At 42.5% G+C, this 23874-nt stretch overlaps 1 protein-coding gene across 6 annotated transcripts in view; it reads right to left on the bottom strand.

Moving 5' to 3' along the window:
• Positions 1-605: 605 nt before the first annotated feature.
• The window catches only part of LOC133620303 (MAGUK p55 subfamily member 2-like), a 51636-nt gene continuing 28367 nt past the window's right edge, over positions 606-23874 (bottom strand). For 4 of the 6 annotated variants that reach the window (XM_072915971.1, XM_061981680.2, XM_061981688.2 and 1 more), the window contains 5 exons: positions 9020-9088; positions 6173-6334; positions 5892-6094; positions 2443-2571; positions 606-1843 (listed from right to left, as the gene is read on the bottom strand). In XM_072915971.1, the coding sequence (XP_072772072.1) occupies positions 1667-1843; positions 2443-2571; positions 5892-6094; positions 6173-6334; positions 9020-9088 (740 nt within the window). In that variant the 3' untranslated portion in view covers positions 606-1666. The remainder of the gene's footprint in view (positions 1844-2442; positions 2572-5891; positions 6095-6172; positions 6335-9019; positions 9089-23874) is intronic. The other 2 variants (XM_072915972.1, XM_072915973.1) reach the window with 2 other exon arrangements.

The following is a 23874-nucleotide window of genomic DNA, read 5'->3' as shown; positions in this document are numbered from 1 at the left end:
TGCCTCCATGGCGCGCAGCACCTCCCAAGAAGCTTCATCCGCATTGTCCAACTCGGCCAACTTCCTTGCGGAAAAGCAGGTCTGCTGACGACCTACTGTCAGGACTTGGTCCGGGGTGTTTGCTTTTCCAGGATGCAACGGAAAGTTGGCTCGTGCGAGACGGGAATGGAGGTACATGATTTATTTATTAAAAAAGATCAAACAAAAAGCGCGCACAATGGCGGAGAATAAACTATGAAAAAAAACAAAAAGACTATAAACATGGAACCAAAACTTACTGTGACAAGGGACATGAAGCAGGATCATAGAGGAGTGTGCAGAAGCATATATGGGGTGCGGTATGGGGTGCGAGGTCGTCAGAAAAACAAACTGAAAAACACTGAACTTAAATACTACAGACATGATTAACGAAAACAGGTGCGTGACTCAAGACGTGAAACAGGTGCGTGACGTGACAGGTGAAAACTAATGGTTGCTATGGTGACAAGACAAGGGAGTGAAAAGCCAGAAACTAAACAAAACATGACTTAAAACAAAACATGATTACACAAACATGACAGGTGTACATGATTGACATTTTAATAACCAGCACCAGGACCAAGATAAACCTTGGACACTTTTCAAAACCAAAACACAAATTCATCTTTATTGAGTGAATGAGCACACAAAGTTACACATGAATACTGCAGTGTTCCCACTCCTAGTTTGGCACTGTGGCTGGGATCCAGTTCGGAAAGTTGGGATCCACGTTGGCGAAGGTATTTGTATCATCACAAACCTTCTCAATGGTTCTCAAGGTGTTCCACTGCTCGGGGATTCTAGAAGACCCAGGTGAAAGGAACCCACGTATGGCTTCTAGAAGACCCAGGTGACAAAAACCCACTAATGGCTTCTACAAGACCCAGGTGACAGGAACCCACTAATGGCTTCTACAAGACCCAGGTGACAGGAACCCACTAATGGCTTCTACAAGACCCAGGTGACAGGAACCCACTAATGGCTTCTACAAGACCCAGGTGACAGGAACCCACTAATGGCTTCTACAAGACCCAGGTGACAGGAACCCACTAATGGCTTCTACAAGACCCAGGTGACAGGAACCCACTAATGGCTTCTAGAAGACCCAGGTGAAAGGAACCCACTAATGGCTTCTACAAGACCCAGGTGACAGGAACCCACTGATGGCTTCTAGAAGACCCAGGTGACAGGAACCCACTGATGGTTTCTAGAAAACCCAGATGACAGGAACCCATCGATGGCTTCGGGAGACCCAGGTGACAGGAACCCACTGATGGCTTCTAGAACACCCAGGTGACAGGAACCCACTGATGGCTTCTAGAAGACCCAGGTGACAGGAACCCACTAATGGCTTCTAGAAGACCCAGATGACAGGAACCCATTGATGGCTTCAGGAGACCCAGGTGACAGGAACCCACTGATGGTTTCTAGAACACCCAGGTGACAGGAACCCACTGATGGCTTATAGAACACCGAGGTGACAGGAACCCATTGATGACTTTTAAAAGACCCAGGTGACAGGGACCCACCGATAGCTTCTAGAAGACCCAGGTGACAGGAACCCACTGATGGCTTCTAGAAGACCCAGATGACAGGAACCCATTGATGGCTTCGGGAGACCCAGGTGACAGGAAGCCACGGATGGCTTCTAGAAGACCCAGGTAACAGGAACCCACTGATGGCTTCTGGAGACCATGTCCAGGGCAGCTTTGACCTGACAGTAGCTTTCCTCCAGGTTGTTGTTCTCGATGGTGAAGTCGAAGTAATGGCCGTAAGCCGCTTGGATTTTAGCGCTCTCTTCACACGTTCTCTGCAACTCCTCATCCTGCCACCAACAACACGTGGTTACCATTCATCACACAATGTTTAATCAGCAACAAATCCACTCCTAATTCAAGCTATAAACCATTTTTGACCTCGGACTTGAACCGTTTGATTTGTAGTGCACAGCTTTGCCAAGCGAGGTTTGAAGCATGATACTGATAAAGCACGTTCCCCGTGGTAACCCGCCCCCTGATTTGAGAAGAACTGCTTTAGCAGAACAAAAATAGTCTGAGTTAATAAACTCGCATTAAAGTACTATGAGTTGAAGCAAATATTCTTTGCTTCCTGGTCTAGATCCACCGAGGAGTTTTAGACTACTTTGTCATTTCTAAGACACATCCGACTGGTAGGAAGACCCAGGTCACGTTGGAGAGACTACGGCATCAAGCTGGGTGAGGTCGCTGAGAGACGGAAGTCTGGGCTCCGTGCTCAGCTTCTTCGTAATCTAATTTTTCATTTGGGAATGTTGGGTATGGTACACGTTGCCAATGGCTTCACGAAACCAAAGATGAGGTCCTAAAGTCACCAAACTTTGAGCTGTACCGCTGGCTGCACAAAGCAGACTCCGGCTGTATCGTGCAGGAACATAGTATTACTCACTGAAAGGACTTTGGTCGACTCGTCCGCCTCCACGCTGGAACAGTTCTTAGTCTTGAGGGCCTCAAAGTCTGGAGATTGAAGGAACACCACAAAGGGCAAAAACTCGGACGTCCTCAGAACTTTGAGAGACTAAAACAGACAGGCAAATATTCATGAGACATGTTGTACGTATAATATCACACTAAACAAGTTGTACTCACTACACATTCTTTATATACAAGTATTTTCTTCCTGCTGATTTTGTTACCTACAAAGTACACACTTTCAAAGTACTTTAAGGAACTTTTTTTGTGTGAAAACCATGAAAGTGTCCTTTTTTTCCACGTGTTTATTGAAGTACATTAAGTTTTGGTCATTGTTCTGACCCTCCTAAAAGGTTAAGTTAGCATGATAGTGGACTTTGTACCTGGATAAAAACAACAACAGTACGTGAGGACTTTAAAGCCACCAGCGTGCTAACATTTGCTACGATCCAAACAGAGATTCTTACAGACTGCTACGTGTGTGCGGGTAGAAGGCCCATTTATTAGGGAAAACCTTAGCACCGGGCGGTCAAGGCAGCGGCTTGCAGGTGAGTCCAAACGAGAAGGCTTAGCAGGCAAAAGCAAATGTAGCATCATACACTTTTGAAGTACTTTAAGGAATTTTTTTGTGTGAAAATAATGAAAATGTTTTTATTTTTCCTACTCTCCTGAAAGGTTAAGTTAGCATGTTTGTAGACTTTTTACCCGGATAAAAACAACAACAGTACGTGAGGACACTCAATCCACCAGCGTGCTAACATTTGCAACGATCCAAACACATATTCTTACAGATTGCTACGTGTGTGCAAAAACAGCAGGCTATGTGCGGGTAGAAGGCCCTTTTATTAGAGAAAACCTTAGCAGCTTTGGTGGTCAAGGCAGCGGCCAGCAGGTGAGTCCAAACGAGAAGACTAAGCAGGCAAATGCAAACGTAGCATCGCATGCTAAACATACGCACACAAGATAAACAATAATTAGTGAACAGAGGCAGGTGAGTCTACTGATCACCAATCAGGAGCAGGTGTGGAGATCAGTGCTCGGAACAGCAAGTGGAAATAATAAAGAAAGAGTGCTGTACCAGAAATAAATACAAAACACAGTAAAAACATAACTTATAGTTACAATTAAAAAAAAAGTTTAGTTATATTTCTGTACTTAGCTGATTTAGTTATATTTTTAAATCTGTTTGTTTTAATTGTATTGTTTTTATTTAGTTTTTGGTTATATTTTTTATTTAGCTTCTTAGTTATATTTTTTTGTTATTATTTTTTTTATATAATATTTTGATTATTTTATTTAGTTGTTTAGTTATATTTCTGAACTTGGTTGATTTAGCTATATTTGTAATTCAGTTCTTCGTTTTAGTGTTTGGTTGTATCTTTTTTATTTAGCTTCTTAGTTTAATTTTTTAATGTAATATTTCGATAAATTATCTTATTTAGTTTTTTAGTTATATTTCTAAACTACGTTGATATAGTTATTTTTAATTGTATTTTCTTTATTTAGTTCCATTTTTAATTCAGTTTTTGTTGTTGTATTTTTTTAATTTAGTTTATTAGTTTTATATATATATATATCAGTGTTTCCCACACATTCATTTATTTGTGGCGGCCCGCCACGAAAGAATTACGTCCGCCACAAATGGATTTTTCGGCTTTTGACTCGCTCGACCGCTCATAAAAGCAATGGGACTCTGTCTGTGAATGTACCTTGTAGTTACAACTCCGGTGCAGTAGGTGGCGGTAGCCTACTATGCATTGTAACTCCGCCAATAGCACTTAATTCACCTGGAGGGCCAGAAGAAGAAGAAGAAGACGAAGACGAAGAAGACGAAGACGAAGAAGACGAAGAAGACGAAGACGAAGACGAAGACGGACGGACGGAATCAAAATACGAGGGTAATATAGGTTATGGTAGATAGGTTATAGCTGCATCGCTCGCGGCTCGTCATATATTTAACGTTAATCCGCGATTTCACCGAGCGTTTCACTGACGGGGTCTGGGGCAGACGGACGTAATAACAATCATCTGTTTTCATACCGACGAGCTAACGTGTACAGGTTATAACCCTGTTGTCAATAAACACACGTGGAGACGGTGCTTCAGATACTACATTAATACTCAAGCTAAAATGTCCACTGTCCACTGCAGCATGTGAATGCAATGAAAATAATAAAATCTGAGCCAACCAGCAGTTAAAATGTTGTCCAGGTTAATGTTTTGGCCATTAAAGGCCCTTCATTTCAAGATTTCAACTGTGATCGGGCTTTAAACAGGTGGCTGACCTGTTCAGATGAGTGTAACTGCTACTGGTCAAATAATGTGAAATAGCATTTAATTTTACATGTATGCAATGCCATTTAAATGTAATTATAGATAATAATAATAATAAATACTGTGTAGTGTTATAAATAGTCAACGGGAAGGATTTTAGTAAGATATAAGCCATGAGCACTACACAGCCAGAAAAAAACCTAGGCAGGACAAGTAAAAATATTGGGGCAAGTAGATTTGAGAAGTCGGGCAATTAGAAAAATTAGGGCGGAGGGAACAGGTGAGACTCAGCAAACACTGAAAAATAAAGCAGGGTCAGATCAGAAATGCACTTTTCTCATGAAAAGGGTCCTAATTTATATTCTTATGTGCCTTATAGAGAGGACCACGACAAAACATACACCTCTGCCTCTGTTTCACTTTATGTTGCTGGTAAATAATATGGTTGTAGTAGTAGGCTAAAGTTAAATTATTTAGTATGCACTAATTAAAGGGGCAGGGCTTTAAGAGACATTTTAGCTTTTATATTTTATAAGATATATTTTTTGTTAGAGCCACAATTAATAAATATATTTCAGTGAATAACTAATTGTTCAAATCTGTATATAAATATGTACATAAAGTGTTGTAATTATATTCCAACTCCGCGTTCTTCTTGGTCATCGCCGCTGCCGCCGCCACCCCCCGACCACACCACCACAAATAGATGCCTGCCCTGTGGGAAACACTGTATATATATATATATATATATATATATATATATATATATATATATATATATATATATATTCTTTTAGCTTCTTAGTTATATTTTATTAGCATTGTTTTTTGTTATATTTTTTATGTAATATTTTGATCAATTATTTTATGTAGTTTATTAGTTATATTTTTGAACTAAGTTGATTTAGTTATATTTTTTATTATTTAGTTTTTTTAGATACACGCTTTTTGATAAGAATGTTTCATTATGTTTTTGGTTAGTTTGAGTTTAGTTTAGTTATGATTTTTAGTTTATTTTAGTTATAATTTTTCAGAATGTATTTTTGTAGGTATAATTCTGTAATTACTTTTTTGACTTCAATTGTGTTCATGTAGTTGATGTAGTTCTATTTGACTGGACTTGATGAGGTATTATTGTACATATTTGCGTACCTGAGGGTGGGCGTCCAGAATGCAGATGCGCCCCGCCTCCACCACCTCGTGAATGGCGTCCATCTTGATCCCGTACAAACTGCCGTCACACTCGCCGTACTCAAGGTAGCAACCGTTCTTGATGTCGGCCTCCATCTTGTTGCGGCTAGTGAACGCGTACGTCCGACTCTCGCGCTCTTCCTTTTTGGGCTTCCTGGAAGTATCTGGATACACGCGCCATCACATGACCACATTTGAATGGTTTGATTGACACTTCAATGCAGGAGACTAATGATGTTTACACGGGATGGTGGTTCCAAAAAGATGAGGGTCTCGGAGCAGGAGCATGTTCTTCAGGCGACGTCTTCCCACACCTTGAGCCCCGATCACCACCAGCGTTTTACGCTTGAAGGGAGGAACTTTGGCCACCTCCTCGTACAGCAAGATCTCATGGCGGTCAAAGTCTGAGGACAGACCACGTGTCACATTATTCGTATCTCACAGACCACGTGTCACATTATTTGTATCTCACAGACCACGTGTCACATTATTTGTGTCTCAAAGACCACGTGTCACAATATTTGCATCTCACAGACCACGCGTCACATTATTTGTATCTCACAGACCACATGTCACATTATTGGTATCTCACAGACCACGTGTCACATTATTTGTATCTCACAGACCACGTGTCACATTATTTGTATCTCACAGACCACGCGTCACATTATTTGTATCTCACAGACCACGTGTCACATTATTTGTGTCTCACAGACCACGTGTCACATTATTTGTATCACACAGACCACGTGTCACAAGATGTGTATCTCAGAGACAACGTGTCACATTAATTGTATATCACAGATCACGTGTAACATTATTCGTATCTCACAGACCACGTGTCACATTATTCGTATCTCACAGACTACGTGTCACATTATGTGTATCTCACAGACCATGTGTCACATTATTTGTGTCTCAAAGACCACGTGTCACAATATTTGTATCTCACAGACCACGCGTCACATTATTTGTATCTCACAGACCACATGTCACATTATTTGTATCTCACAGACCACGCATCACATTATTCGTGTTTCACAGACAACGCGTCACATTATTTGTCTCACAGACCACGTGTCACATTATTTGTATCTCATAGACCACGTGTCACATTATTTGTGCCTCACAGACCACGCGTCACATTATTCGTGCCTCACAGACCACGTGTCACATTATTTGTATCTCACAGACCACGCGTCACATTATTTGTATCTCACAGACCACATGTCACATTATTTGTATCACACAGACCACGCGTCACATTATTCGTGTTTCACAGACCACGCATCACATTATTTGTGTCTCACAGACCACGTGTCACATTATTTGTATCTCACAGACCACGTGTCACAATATGTGTATCTCGGAGACTACGCGTCACATTATTTGTATATCACAGATCACGTGTAACATTATTCGTATCTCACAGACCACGTGTCACATTATTCGTATCTCACAGACCACGTGTCACATTATTTGTATCTCACAGACCATGTGTCACATTATTTGTGTCTCAAAGACCACGTGTCACAATATTTGTATCTCACAGACCACGCGTCACATTATTTGTATCTCACAGACCACATGTCACATTATTTGTATCTCACAGACCACGCATCACATTATTCGTGTTTCACAGACCACGCGTCACATTATTTGTGTCTCACAGACCACGTGTCACATTATTTGTATCTCACAGACCACGTGTCACATTATTCGTGCCTCACAGACCACGCGTCACCTTATTCGTGTCTCACAGACCACGCGTCACATTATTTGTATCTCACAGACCATGCATCACATTATTTGTATCTCACAGACCACGTGTCACATTATTTGTGTCTCACAGACCACGCATCACATTATTTTTATCTCACAGACCACGTGTCACATTATTCGTGTCTCACAGACCACACGTCACATTATTTGTATCTCACAGACCATGTGTCACAATATTTGTATCTCACAGACCATGTGTCACATTATGTGTATCTCACAGACCATATGTCACATTTTTGTATCTCACAGACCACGTGTCACATTGTTTGTGTCTCACAGACCACGTGTCACATTATTTGTGTCTCACAGACCACGTGTCACATTATTTGTATCTCCCAGACCACGTGTCACATAATTTGTATCTCACAGACCACATGTCACATTATTTGTGTCTCACAGACCACGTGTCACAATATTTGTATCTCACAGACCACGCGTCACATTATTTGTATCTCACAGACCACGTGTCACATTATTTGTATCTCACATTATCCGTGTCTCACAGACCATGTGTCACATTATTTGTCTCACAGACCACGCGTCACATTATTCGTGCCTCACAGACCACGCGTCACATTATTTGTGTCTCACAGACCACGCGTCACAGTATTTGTATTTCACAGACCACGCGTCACATTTTACGTATCTCACAGACCACGCGTCACATTATTCGTGTCTCACAGACCACGCATCACATTATTTGTATCTCACAGACCATGTGTCACATTATGTGTATCTCACAGACCATATATCACATTTTGTGTATCTCACAGACCACGTGTCACATTATTTGCGTCTCACAGACCACGTGTCACATTATTTGTGTCTCACAGACCATGTGTCACATTATTTGTATCTCACAGACCACGTGTCACGTTATTTGTGTCTCACAGACCACGTGTCACATTATTTGTGTCTCACAGACCACATGTCACAATATTTGTATCTCACAGACCACGCGTCACATTATTTGTGTCTCTACAGAAAAGTACTGCAGAAAAGTAATGCAGAAAAGTACTGCTGAAAGTACTACAGAAAAGTAATGCAGAGAAGTACTACAGAAAACTGCAGTTGCTTGTTTTCCCGTGAATACTGTAATTTTGACAGTGTTATACATCACGTTTGTGTCGTGACTTAATTAATTAAAATGATTAGTGTTGTAAAATGTGGAATAAATCATAAAAAATGTGTAGTGAGTTGCTTGTTTCCCTGCCAAGTGTTTGAGTCGAATACTGTACTTTTGACAGAGGTGCAGAAAATAAAAATACTTATTTATACAATGAAGACAAAAACATGTTTGCCAGTACCTGCATTCTTTGTGGTGACGTACATCATTTTTTTCTTTCTTTTCACGCCAACACCTGTGCACAAGTTACCTGGGACAATGATCAATAGCAACATGTGATCAGAGGAACAAGGTGGAAGTAAGGATCAATCATTATATTCCTATTGGAAGAGTGAATGATGTCATTGGTTTAACAGTGTGTACTATTAGTGTGTACAAAGTATAAAATAGTGTGTACTATAAGTGTGTACAAAGTATAAATACTGTCCACTATTAGTGTGTACAAAGTATAAAATAGTGTGTACTATCAGTGTGTACAAAGTATAAAATAGTGTGTACTATCAGTGTACAAAATATAAAATAGTGTGTACTATTAGTGTGTACAAAGTATAAATATTGTGTACTATTAGTGTGTACAAAGTATAAAATAGTGTGTACTATCAGTGTGTACAAAGTATAACAGTGTTTACTATTAGTGTGTACAAAGTATAAAATAGTGTTTACTATTAGTGTGTACAAAGTAAAAAATAGTGTGTACTATTAGTGTGTACAAAGTATAAAATAGTGTGTATTGTTAGTGTGTACAAAGTATAAAATAGTGTGTACTATCAGTGTGTACAAAGTATAACATAGTATGTACTATTAGAGTATACAAAGTATAAAATAGTGTGTACAAAGTATAAAATAGTGTGTACAATTAGAGTGTACAAAGTACAAAATAGTGTCAACTATCAGTATGTACAAAGTATAAAATAGTGTGTACAATTAGTGTGTACAAAGTATAAAATAGTGTCTACTATCAGTGTGTACAAAGTATAAAATAGTGTGTACTATCAATGTGTACAAAGTATAAATTAGTGTGTACTATTAGAGTGTATAAAGTATAAAATAGTGTGTACTATTAGAGTGTACAAAGTATAAAATAGTGTGTGAGGATGTGTCATCAAACAGCACCTTGTAATTACAGTATGATGTATAATAGTGTAATTACAGTATGAATAATAGTGTAATTACAGTATGATGTATAACAGTGTAATTACAGTATGTATAATAGTGTAATTACAGTATGATGTATAACAGTGTAATTACAGTATGTATAATAGTGTAATTACAGTATGTATGTAACAGGGTCCATTATGTCTTGTAAATAATGTATTTTATAATGCTTTATTATTGTTATAATTACACAAAATGTGTAAGTTACATGTAAATACCTGAATATTGTTTGATGTTTTGTCAATGTGGAACCATTGTCTCGTTGTCCCTCCTACTGCAATAATTACGGTGACACCTGTCTTTATATATGCGTTGGACACGCCTTCCAACTTCCCTTTTGTCCACCATAACGGGAGAGGTAGGCGTCCATGCGACGACAGATAATGTCATGTTAAGAACTCTGTTCATTTTCTTGTTCTGTATTGTATTTTGTGTAGGGACTCGACGACGTCAAAAACTTATTGACAACAATTGTGTTCTGTTTTATCAGGTATGTTTATTTCACTGTTGTACGCCCTTTTGTCCACCACAACGGGAGAGGGACTCGACGACGTCAAAAACTTATTGACAACAATTGTGTTCTGTTTTATCAGTAAAGTGCAGCTGAGCAATCCATGGTGTCGGTCGTTTTTCACAAAAGCCACACAACGCAGAGAGGAAAAGACCACCGGTTACACTTGGTGCCGTGCGACCCGTTGCATCGCCGACCAGCGCTCGTCTGGTGCCCGGGAAAGCTGCTGGAGTTCCCGCCCGCTGCACTCGGCTGCTCCTCCCTCCCTCTCCCTTCCTGTCGCCGAGGACAACGGCGCGCGCTCCCGCATGCGCGCGAGGTGTGCTGACAAATCACGCTGTTTTAAAGTGTGTGCGTGTGATTTAAGCTCTTTTAGGTTTTTGCTGGTGACATTATATATCCAGCTGGTACATTTTATGAACATTTTTGTGACAGATAGTCCTGTCATAGTAGAAAGAAAAGTGGTGAATGGGCAAGCATGTTTGTATGAGTGGTTATTAAAGCCTTTTGATGGTGTTTTATTTTCTGTTCATCTATTAATGGGTGTGGGCTAATGAGAGGCTTGATACGCCCTAATAGCACAGGGGGGAATTTTGTTTTTCATGCAACAGTGCTGTGCTATGTATTGATTTGTCAGGGGCTATTAACGGTGGGCTTTACAATGAAGTTTTTTTATGTGTCAACTTGTGTCACTATTGCCCTTGTTTTGCTATACTGCCTTCGTGGGGATTTCTCTTTGTTATAGTGAAATATTTGCATAGTATTCGAGATTCCTACAATGGCTGGTCGTGGGCATAGTGTCACATTTGGAATGGGGAGGGGTAGGTTGGTGTCAAGCAGTCCTAGCTTCATGATAGACCAACCAGTTTTTAACCCGCTACTGACCCCCATCTCTAGCTCCACACCAGTTACTCAAGCAGTGCGTGAACCCACGCAAGTCATATCTGTTGATGCTTTTGGAGATATGATCACAACTTTAGCTAAACAGATAGGAGACAATATCTCTGCCAACATCAGCATGATGCACCAGCCAAGTGCCTTTCAGCCTCAGTCCACTGCTGTGAGCCCTTCCTCCGGGCATGATGGTTCGCCACAAGTGAAAGTTGTTGTGCAGCCTGACGTCAAAGCACCACCTTACTTTAGGGGCGATAATGCTGATGTGTTCTCAATTCATGAATGGGTAGACATGATGAAATGTTACCTAAATAGAGTAAAATGTGACAGTCCTCCTGAAATGTTTGAGCTAATTATGTCCAGACTAACAGGCAAAGCGAGGGATGTTGTAAAGGTGTCGCTGCGCAGCCGCCCTGAACTAAATACAGCTGACCTGCCCATTGCAGTGTTTGACATTTTGAAAGGTAACTTCAGTGAGCTATCATATTCTAACTTGCCTATGAAAGACTTTTACTGCACTATTCCCCATTCTGGTGAGAGTGCTATGGACTACTGGATCCGTCTTAACAAGTCCATTGATTCTGCTGATGAGTGTCTCCATAGGCGGGGCAAATCTGTTGAGGACCCCAGTGCTGAAGTCGTCATGATGTTTATTAACCACTGTCCTGACCCTCATCTTGCCTTGTTGTTTCAACTAAAGACACCTGAGCTGTGGACTGCAGCTGAGGTTCAGGAGCGTCTAGATGCTCACATAAGAAAGGTTAGAAAGACAGCAGCCCAGTCTCAATGTATGATGGGCTTGTCAGCTTACAGTCAAAGCCCAGTGACTGATTATTCTTCGCCGCAGGCTGTCTCGGTAGCACGCCAGCAGTCTTTGCTTTCTGTTCCTCAACCTTCCCCTGCTTTTTCCTGTAGTCAGCCTCCTTCTGATGCACTTGTGGCGGTCGCACATCAGTCCACCTCCCCATTCCACCCATCTTCTGCTGTCAATGTGGCGCCGGCCGCTTTTGACCCACCAGCTAACGACCCTGGTGCTCAAGTTGTGGCCATGTTTGATAAGGTTCTGTCCTTGTGCAATGCATCTTTGGCTAACAATCAAAGACCAGGAGGCCAAAGGTCAGGCACCCGTCAGACTGGTCAACCCAGAAACCATCAAAGTTCTGTGGCAGGCACGTGTCGAGTATGTACATCCAGTGAACATTCAACTCATGCACACTGTAAGCTCTACAGATTGTGCCTCAACTGTTTGAGACCTGGTCACATGAAGCGTGAGTGCCCACAGGCCTCACATTCCCCGGCTATACCGCCATCTTTTCCACCCAATGTTGATTTAAACTAACCCGCCTGTGTAGTGAGAGGGGTAGCATGGGCGATGCTGGTAGCACCCTCAGTGAAAATGAAGATGTGCAATTGACCTATGTGAACTGTTGTAGTAGCCTTTCTGATGACAAAACAGTGATTGTTGTGGGTTCCCATAGAGTGGAAGGAGCTAGTGAGTTGTTTTATGCTCCAGTGTCTGTGGGGGGCCAGTCTGTTTTAAGAGGGATGCTTGATTCAGGTAGCATGTCATGCACGCTAAGTGTGGAGGCGGAGTCAAAGCTTAGAGCTGTTGGGCTACTCCCTAGTCCTCGGCCTGTGCCGGAGAAGGTGGTCTTTTCCTCTCTGCGTTGTGTGGCTTTTGTGAAAAACGACCGACACCATGGATTGCTCAGCTGCACTTTACTGATAAAACAGAACACAATTGTTGTCAATACGTTTTTGACGTCGTCGAGTCCCTCTCCCGTTATGGTGGACAAAAGGGCGTACAACAGTGAAATAAACATACCTGATAAAACAGAACACAATTGTTGTCAATAAGTTTTTGACGTCGTCGAGTCCCTACACAAAATACAATACAGAACAAGAAAATGAACAGAAGTTCTTAACATGACATTATCTGTCGTCGCATGGACGCCTACCTCTCCCGTTATGGTGGACAAAAGGGAAGTTGGAAGGCGTGTCCAACGCATATATAAAGACAGGTGTCACCGTAATTATTGCAGTAGGAGGGACAACGAGACAATGGTTCCACATTGACAAAACATCAAACAATATTCAGGTATTTACATGTAACTTACACATTTTGTGTAATTATAACAATAATAAAGCATTATAAAATACATTATTTACAAGACATAATGGACCCTGTTACACTCACCCCCCAAGAATTACACAAAAGTCCGGTTTCCAAGAACAGTACACATGTGTAAACACAATAGCCATGAAAATCACAAATTTGCATTAAACAGCAATATACGCTTCCTATTTAAAGGATAAGAGAACAAGAGACTTGCTTGGCGCCCAGCAAGAACTCATAGTACTCTATAGACAAGGTGAGGTGCCTTATACACCACACATACACAGGCCAAACATTGTGGGTGAGTAGGGAAAATTAGCTTTTCAGAACATTGAGTCCACACCAAGAGCAGCACAAAACAGCTTTCTGGTCATATCTCACACACTAATAACAGTATGGGAGCCTGGCTCGACCCCTAATATGGACTCAAGTTGAACCATGGACTCTATGAAACGGTAAACAGGTTTAATGACTCTGCCAAACCGTGAGGCAAATTGGTTTTCAGCACCAAATGCTTGAGGTGGACCAACTGGGACTAATTGCAGTGAGGGAGCAGAGAGAGCTATCGGGGGATCCAGAGCAGCAATATGGCCACTGTCTGGAGGGGAGACTACTTTAGCGGACTCTGAACACTGAGGCTCATCAAAGGAAGACTGCTCATGGACCCATGAGTCAATACGGCCATCATCACAAGCATCAGCACTCAAGAGGGAACCAGCATGGGATGTCCCAACAGTTGCAGCTGCCGTATCCGACACCTCTGACTCACACCCATCAATGGGCGGCAAGACAGTCAGCCTGGTGGGGTAGCATGGGCGATGCTGGTAGCACCCTCAGTGAAAATGAAGATGTGCAATTGACCTATGTGAACTGTTGTAGTAGCCTTTCTGATGACAAAACAGTGATTGTTGTGGGTTCCCATAGAGTGGAAGGAGCTAGTGAGTTGTTTTATGCTCCAGTGTCTGTGGGGGGCCAGTCTGTTTTAAGAGGGATGCTTGATTCAGGTAGCATGTCATGCACGCTAAGTGTGGAGGCGGAGTCAAAACTTAGAGCTGTTGGGCTACTCCCTAGTCCTCGGCCTGTGCCGGAGAAGGTGGTCCTTGTTGGCTGTGGTGGCCTTATGACACAACCCAGGTGCATTTATGACCTTGAAATTGAAGTTTATGGGTCTAAGTTCATTGTGCCAACTTTACTTGTTCCAGGGCAGAAAGATGAGATGATCATTGGGACCAATGTCATAAGACCCATTATACTGGCAATGAAGTCTGATAATAAGTACTGGCAGCTGGTCTGCTCCAATACTTCTGACCCCAAATGTGAACAGTTTCTTGGACTACTCAGCTGCATTACACGCTGGTCTGGTCCCGAAATGCCTGAAAAAGTTGGTACAGTCAAGCTAAGACAATCTGTCACTCTTGCACCTCAGGGAGAGTCTCTCGTATGGGGGAAGCTGCCCAGCAGTGCTCCTGTGTCACCTGGGAGTACTGTCATTGTGGAGCCCACCTCTTCCCGTTCAACCCCTAGAGACATCATTGTTGGGCGGGTCGTGACACCCATGTGGGGTGATCGTTGGGTCCCAATGAAGATCCTGAACCCAACAAAGAGACCTGTGACACTCCGCCGTAACGCTAAGGTAGCAGATGTTTTCCCTTGTATTGCAATGGAAGACCTTCCTTTGTCACAGAGTGTGTGTATGCAGCAGACCTGTGAGGAAAGAAACCCAGCCTCCAAGTCAGGTACCACCTCTAATCCCCTTCAGCAGCTTAAAGACTGCGGATTGGCGGATGTTGATCTTGAAGGCTGTGAAGTATCAGAGGAATGGAAACAGCGACTGGCTGAACTAGTCCTCACTTACGAAGATGTATTTTCTAAAGACAAGCTGGACTGTGGCGAAGCAAAGGATTTTGTCCACCGAATCCACCTCACCGATGATCGCCCTTTTAGACTCCCCTATCGCCGTGTCCCTCCAGCTCACTATCATAAGCTGAGAGAGGTGCTGTCTGAGATGGAGTTTAAAGGAATCATCAGCAAGTCAGTCAGTGAGTATGCCTCGCCCCTTCTTCTCGTCTGGAAGAAGTCAGGGGAGTTGAGGATCTGCACGGACTTCCGCTGGCTTAACGCCAAGACCGTGAAGGATGCACACCCGCTACCCCACCAGGCTGACTGTCTTGCCGCCCTTGGTGGAAATGCCTTTTTCAGTACCATGGATCTCACATCGGGGTTTTACAACGTCCCCCTCCATGAGTCTGACAGGCGGTATACGGCCTTCACAACACCCTTAGGCCTATACGAGTACAACAGACTTCCCCAGGGCTTGTGCAACAGCCCTGCATCCTTTATGCGGATGATGATCAGCATCTTTGGGGACTTGAACTTCTCCAGCCTCCTCTGCTATTTGGATGACCTGCTCGTGTTTGCTCCATCCGAAGAAGAAGCCCTGAAGCGGCTGGAGAGTGTCTTCCTGCGTCTCAGGGCCAACAACCTGAAACTGGCGCAGAGGAAGTGCTACTTCTTGCGTAGGACCGTGAAGTTTCTCGGTCATGTAGTGAACAGCGGAGGTGTCGCAGTCGACCAGGAGAAAGTCAAAGTCATCTCGGCTTTTGAAAAAAAGGACCTTATGGAGGATGACGGCTGCACCCCATCACAGCGGAAAGTCAAGTCCTTCCTGGGCATGGTGCTGTACTACCAGCATTTCATCCCTGGCTGTTCTTCTCTTGCAAAGCCACTTTACACATTGACTGCAGGACAGAAGAGGAGTGCCAAGGGCTCCTCTGGGCGGAGAAGAGCAGGCACCTTCAGAAAACTGACTCCTCAGGACTGGACTTCTGCTTGTGAGAAGGCGTTTGAGGATCTGAAGAGTGCACTTCTTAATAGTGTGGTGCTAGCACACCCAGACTTTGAAAGGCCCTTCATCCTCTGCACCGATGCATCACTTGATGGTCTGGGTGCAGTCCTGTCCCAGGTCCCTGATGGCGAAGAACGAGCGAGACCCATTGCTTTTGCAAGCAAAACTCTCAGCCGCAGCCAAGTCAACTACCCTGCTCACAGACTGGAGTTCTTAGCCCTTAAATGGGCAGTTTGTGATAAATTCAGCCACTGGCTCAAGGGTCACAGGTTTACTGTCTGGTCGGATAACAACCCCCTCACTCACATCCTGACTAAGCCAAAACTAGATGCCTGTGAGCAGCGGTGGGTCTCCAAGTTGGCTCCATATAATTTTGAGATTAAGCACATCCCTGGCAGGCAGAATGTGGTGGCAGATGCACTCAGTAGAGACCCATTTGTGACTCCTTTGAGGGAGCGGCTGCTGGGTGAGCCCTATGCTAAGCTGCTGAATCGGGTCTGTGATGTCAGTGATGGATGTGTGCAGGATGCGTTCCGCTTCACTTGCCAGCCACAATCACTGAGGTGTCATCCTCACATTGACACCATTGAAAGTTCGATGTCCGAAGAAGATGTCTCTTCAATCCTTTCTTCTTTGGATGAATGGGACAGTGCTCCTCACCAGCGTGCTACCTCACTAGCTGACCACCTCACAACATTGGAACCTCCTGGCCAAGACACTTTGCCTTCCCTGTCACTTGCTGACCTTCAGTCTCACCAACAAAGAGACCCAGTCATCTTAAGAGCTACTTATTATGTTGACAGAAAACGCAGGCCCTCCAGACGCGAACGTTGTAATGAAAATCAGCTAACTCTGAGAGTCTTGAAACAGTGGGATAGGCTGATACTTCTGGATGGTATCCTCTATAGGGTCACAAAGGACCCTTTGACCAAGAAGAAGAGGTACCAGTTTGTTGTGCCAGAGTCCTTGAAGGCAGACGCACTGTCTGGCATTCATGACCAAGCTGGTCATCAAGGTCAGCCCCGCACTCTTGCTCTAGCTCGCCACCGCTTTTTCTGGTATGACATGGAGAAGGATGTCCGCAGTTACGTGAAACAGTGCCGCAGGTGTGTCCTTAGCAAGACCCCCGAGCCTTCAGCAAGGGCCTCGCTACAAAGCATCAAAACCTCTGCTCCCCTAGAGCTTGTGTGTGTTGACTTTTGGACAGCTGAAGACAGCCACAACAAATATGTGGATGTTCTTGTAGTCACTGATCACTTTACGAAATTGGCACATGCTTTTCCTTGTCAGGACCAGACTGCAAAGAGGGTTGCTAGGAAATTATGGGACAGCTTCTTCTGCATTTACGGCTTCCCCCAGCGCCTTCATTCAGACCAGGGTGCAAATTTTGAAAGTGAACTGATTGCTGAACTCTTGGTGTTGTCAGGAGTTGACAAGTCTCACACTTCCCCCTACCATCCTATGGGAAACGGTGGGACGGAGCGGTTTAACCGCACCTTGGGCAACATGTTGAGATCATTGCCCCCTCGCTCCAAGCAGAAATGGCCCCAAATGATCCAGACAATGACTTTTGTGTATAATTGCACTGTGCATGAGACGACTGGGTTTGCGCCTTTTTATTTGATGTTTGGGAGAACCCCGAGATTGCCGGTAGATCTCCTCTTTAAGAATGTGTTTCGGGATGAGACTGTGTGTGACTATAACATATATGTAAAGTCCCTTTTAGAGGACCTGCATTGTGCCATGACGCTTGCCCAGAAGAACTGCTCTGCTGAGCAGAAGCATCAGAGCGACCAGTACAACAGAAAGGTCAAAGGTCAGCCTCTTTCACTTGGCGACCAGGTGCTGTTGGCAAACAAAGGTGTCAAAGGGAAGCGTAAACTTTCTGACAAGTGGTTGCCTGTTATACACACTGTGGTGGCCTCAAAACCCGACCTGCACATCTACCGGATCAAGGATCCAGAGGGGAATGAACGTGTTGTTCACCGTAACCTGTTGCTCCAGGTTAACTTCCTGCCATTAGATGGAGCTTTGGAGGATGATGCTGGACCAGTGGTCATGCCTGCCACAGCAGTATTTGATGGGTGTGAGTCAGAGGTGTCGGATACGGCAGCTGCAACTGTTGGGACATCCCATGCTGGTTCCCTCTTGAGTGCTGATGCTTGTGATGATGGCCGTATTGACTCATGGGTCCATGAGCAGTCTTCCTTTGATGAGCCTCAGTGTTCAGAGTCCGCTAAAGTAGTCTCCCCTCCAGACAGTGGCCATATTGCTGCTCTGGATCCCCCGATAGCTCTCTCTGCTCCCTCACTGCAATTAGTCCCAGTTGGTCCACCTCAAGCATCTGGTGCTGAAAACCAATTTGCCTCACGGTTTGGCAGAGTCATTAAACCTGTTTACCGTTTCATAGAGTCCATGGTTCAACTTGAGTCCATATTAGGGGTCGAGCCAGGCTCCCATACTGTTATTAGTGTGTGAGATATGACCAGAAAGCTGTTTTGTGCTGCTCTTGGTGTGGACTCAATGTTCTGAAAAGCTAATTTTTCCCTACTCACCCACAATGTTTGGCCTGTGTATGTGTGGTGTATAAGGCACCTCACCTTGTCTATAGAGTACTATGAGTTCTTGCTGGGCGCCAAGCAAGTCTCTTGTTCTCTTATCCTTTAAATAGGAAGCGTATATTGCTGTTTAATGCAAATTTGTGATTTTCATGGCTATTGTGTTTACACATGTGTACTGTTCTTGCAAACCGGACTTTTGTGTAATTCTTGGGGGGTGAGTGTAACAGGGTCCATTATGTCTTGTAAATAATGTATTTTATAATGCTTTATTATTGTTATAATTACAGAAAATGTGTAAGTTACATGTAAATACCTGAATGTTGTTTGATGTTTTGTCAATGTGGAACCATTGTCTCGTTGTCCCTCCTACTGCAATAATTACGGTGACACCTGTCTTTATATATGCGTTGGACACGCCTTCCAACTTCCCCTTTGTCCACCATAACGGGAGAGGTAGGCGTCCATGTGACGACAGATAATGTCATGTTAAGAACTCTGTTCATTTTCTTGTTCTGTATTGTATTTTGTGTAGGGACTCGACGACGTCAAAAACTTATTGACAACAATTGTGTTCTGTTTTATCAGGTATGTTTATTTCACTGTTGTACGCCCTTTTGTCCACCATAACGGGAGAGGGACTCGACGACGTCAAAAACGTATTGACAACAATTGTGTTCTGTTTTATCAGTAAAGTGCAGCTGAGCAATCCATGGTGTCGGTCGTTTTTCACAAAAGCCACACAACGCAGAGAGGAAAAGACCACCGGTTACACGTATAATAGTGTAATTACAGCAGAGTTTCTCAAAGTGTGGGGCGCGCCCCACTGGTGGGGAATAGAGACATGACAGGTGGGGCGCGAGGAACGGGAGGACATTTCACTTTAATTTTTTTTTTTTAAATTCTATTCTTAGATTTTTTTTTTTTACTATGCTTTCATTTTCTATACACACTGTAAATCACTTTGTGATTATGTCTGTGGAATCCGCTATATAAATAAATGTAAATTACTTATTTTTCCTGTAGGCTTTAAATTTTTCGGTAGGAGCGAAAGTTTGACAGACATAGCAACAGTAACTAATGGGGGCGGGGCTAAGCGGATCAAACTTTCGCGCGGATGGGTAGCAGGCTAATGTGTGGACCACAATTACACAAAATGGATACATTTGTGACTGGCACCTCAAAGGTCGTCGAACCAGAGCCAGAGCCAGCGCCTGCAGAAAAACAAAAATCTGACGGGCCTAATCAACCATAAAGCCAACCGAAAAGAAAATATGATGAAGGGTATCTTGCTCTTGGATTCACCGCAGTGGTGGTGGAGGCAGAGGAGAGACCCCTGTGTGTTCTGTGTCTAAAAGCGCTAGCAGCAGACAGCATGAGACCCAACAAATTAAAGAGACACCTCGAGACCACACACCCCAATCACGTCAATAAGCCACTTGATTTCTTTCAAAGAAAACTGACAGAGTACCGTCAACAGGAGAAGCGCATGGTAAAAGCTACATCAGTAAACAGTAACGCTCAAATGGCTTCATATAGAGTTGCATACAGAATTGCACAATGCAAAAAAAACACATGTTATGTCCTCGGTTTCACCTATGTGCTTATTTAGGTGTCTTAATTTAATAATAATCAGACAACACGTTTCAACTCAATGCCTCGGATCGCTCCCGTTTATTAACAACTTCGAGAGTCCAAACTCTCCCTCCCTCCCGTGACGTCACACACTGAACACATGCTACGGTGGCTCGGACATGACAAAACAGTACATGACACCTCACACAATTGCTGAGCAGCTCATTCTCCCCGCTGCAATAGACCTGGTGTCAGTCATGCTTAGTTATTTTATTTATTATTGAACTTGATGCAAGTTATACCACAGCTGCACAGTTATTTTATTTATTATTGAACTTGATGTTATGTTATGTTATTGAGTTTGAATGTATACAACTTGATGTTACTTGATGTTCAATAAATTTGAAAATGTTAAGCTTGGCATTAGCGTTCTGTTGGGGCGATGGGGGCAGGTGGGGCTTGAAAACTCCCCCTTGTCCAAAGTGGGGGATGACAAAAAAAGTTTGAGAACCACTGAATTACAGTATAATGTATAATAATGTAATTACAGTATGATGTATAACAGTGTAATTACAGTATGTATAATACTGTAATTACAGTATGTATAACAGTGTAAGTACAGTATGTATAATAGTGTAATTACAGTATGATGTATAACAGTGTAATTACAGTACGATGCATAATAGTGTAATTACAGTATGTATAATAGTGTAATTACAGTATGATGTATAATAGTGTAATTACAGTATGATGTATAATAGTGTGATTACAGTATGATGTATAATAGTGTAATTACAGTATGTATAATAGTGTAATTACAGTATGGTGTATAATAGTGTAATTACAGTATGATGTATAATAGTGTAATTACAAAATGAATAATAGTGTAATTACCAGAGAAGGGAGCAAGTCATTGTTTTGCAAGTCATAAGTAAGTCTCAAGTCTTTGCCCTCAAGTTCCGAGTCAAGTCCCGAGTCAAGACAGGCAAGTCCCGAGTCAAGTCCAAAGTCAAGACTGGAAAGTCTCAAGTCAAGTCCCAAGTCCTGCATTTTGAGTTTTGAGTCCTTTCAAGTCCTTTTAACCACAGACTAATATATTTACACAGATTGTGTATGCTTTTAAAACGCTGTATTTATTTATTAAAACAAGTGCATTTGAAATTGCAGGAAAAAAAATTGTGCTGACATTGCACTTCATAATAGCACTATTAACCAGTCATTTTAAACATTTAACTCATTCCTTTACAGAATAAACACATTTGAAAAAACAAGTGCAACTGTACTTATTTGTACAAAAGTGTTAACATTGTATTTCCATGGCATATTGGATTGTAACTAGTTCCACAGCAGTTTCTATCCTGTTCTTACCTTATCTCATTGATCTCATCTCATACTGTATGTGTGTTGATGTGTGCGTACACATGAAAAACATAAATACATGAACATAAAAATGAACAGCGTTGTACTTTTTAGATGTCAGGGCTTATGCAATATGTACACATATTCTTAATATAGTATACATTTTAACTGACCTTTATTTGACTATGTTTGTCTTTTTGTAGGTGGCTAAAATACGCGTTACGTTACTGTGTGTGATTCATTGACTAACGTAACGTTATGTGTAGGTACCTCATGCAACCCTGCTTAAAAAAAATCACTTGACAAAAAGTATGAATAAGGTAGCGAACTGCAGTGGACGCAACAGATTGCCGTGTTTGCAATGACGTTATAACCATAGACATCTTATAAGTATCAATCAATCAATCAATGTTTATTTATATAGCCCTAAATCACAAGTGTCTCAAAGGGCTGCACAAGCCACAACGACATCCTTGGTACAGAGCCCACATAAGGGCAAGGAAAAACTCACCCCAGTGGGACGTCGATGTGAATGACTATGAGAAACCTTGGAGAGGACCGCATATGTGGGTAACCCCCCCCCCCCCCCCCCCCCCTCTAGGGGAGACCGAATGCAATGGATGTCGAGTGGGTCTGACATAATATTGTGAGAGTCCAGTCCATAGTGGATCCAACATAATACTAAGAGTCCAGTCCATAGTGGGGCCAGCAGGACAGTAGACGCAGCATTGGCTGCTGTGACGCGAGAAATTGGTCCGCCATCTTGAAGTGGTGATGAGGAGCCGGCGAGCAGCCTAAACTGACAGTTGACAGGTAGAAAACAAAGATGCCGGGCTGATGTTCAGCGTTTTCCTGCTCACATGAGCGGACTGTTGAAAATAGGAATCGGGGGATTACTTTTCACAAGTAAGATTTAACATTAACGTACTATTGGTTGTATTTTATGAAAATAATATTACCACAGAGTTGAGAAGGAGCAAAGATCTTCAATATTTGTATGTGAAAATCACAAAGAAATCTTCTGGGGGAGGATGACCCCCCTACAGGGGTTTGGTTTACAAACTTTCAACCCCACCTAAAACAAAATTCACCAGCCGCCACTGATTATGATGCATTCTCATTTTAGGCAAAGTATAAGACAATATTTTCTTAACAGTATAATTGTAAAAAGGAATAAGTCTTCAAGTAACAATATTCAAATACTAACATTGTTGGTTAAGACATAATTTGGTTTTATTCTGAATCCAGTGAAACAGATTGGTGGTTTTAGCTGATATAAAGACTTTCAGGTGTTTATATATGTTTATGTTTAAGTATTTGGCAGGCGCTTTTATCCAAAGCCACATACATAAAAAATACATACAAAACAATCACTGTAAACATGATCATGGGAAGACTGTAATACAAAATACCAATACAAAGTGTCAAGACAGAACGTTAGCTTACATTCAAAACTTACCCTTCTTTGTGCAACTTCAGATGTCGAACGAAGTCTGTAATCTTCGAACCGCATGTTTAGCATACTGCAATTTGTTTTTTGTTGACCAAGTCGTAGTTTTAATACCCGAACGAAACTATCTTTGGCATAATTTTTCCTCACTGGCGCATTGTTTGACAGCTCTTCTCTGTTGGTTGTCCTGCAATTTGATTGGATGAATGCTGTGTGATGAAAACAAGGTGGATGTAATTTGATTGGATGTTGTACTGACAGGCAGCACACACGCTGACAGACACACGTACACAATGAAAGATACGGAGCGCTCCTGAATAACTTTTTAATCTTTGGGTTTTGGGGAAAGTAGCAAGTCTTGTCAAATCAAAAGGCTCAAGTCTAAGTGAAGTCACAAGTCATTGATGTTAAAGTCTAAGTCGAGTTGCAAGTCTCTTTACATTTTGTCAAGTAGAGTCATCAAATTCATGACTCGAGACTTACTCGAGTCCAAGTCATGTGACTCGAGTCCACACCTCTGGTAATTACAGTATGATGTATAATAGTGTAATTACAGTACCGGTATGTATAATA

Source organism: Nerophis lumbriciformis, linkage group LG24 (assembly GCF_033978685.3).
Source record: "Nerophis lumbriciformis linkage group LG24, RoL_Nlum_v2.1, whole genome shotgun sequence".
NCBI classification, from domain to species: domain Eukaryota; kingdom Metazoa; phylum Chordata; class Actinopteri; order Syngnathiformes; family Syngnathidae; genus Nerophis; species Nerophis lumbriciformis.
The sequence above is the reverse complement of the archived record's forward strand: the minus strand, read 5'-3'. Positions and strand labels throughout refer to the sequence as shown.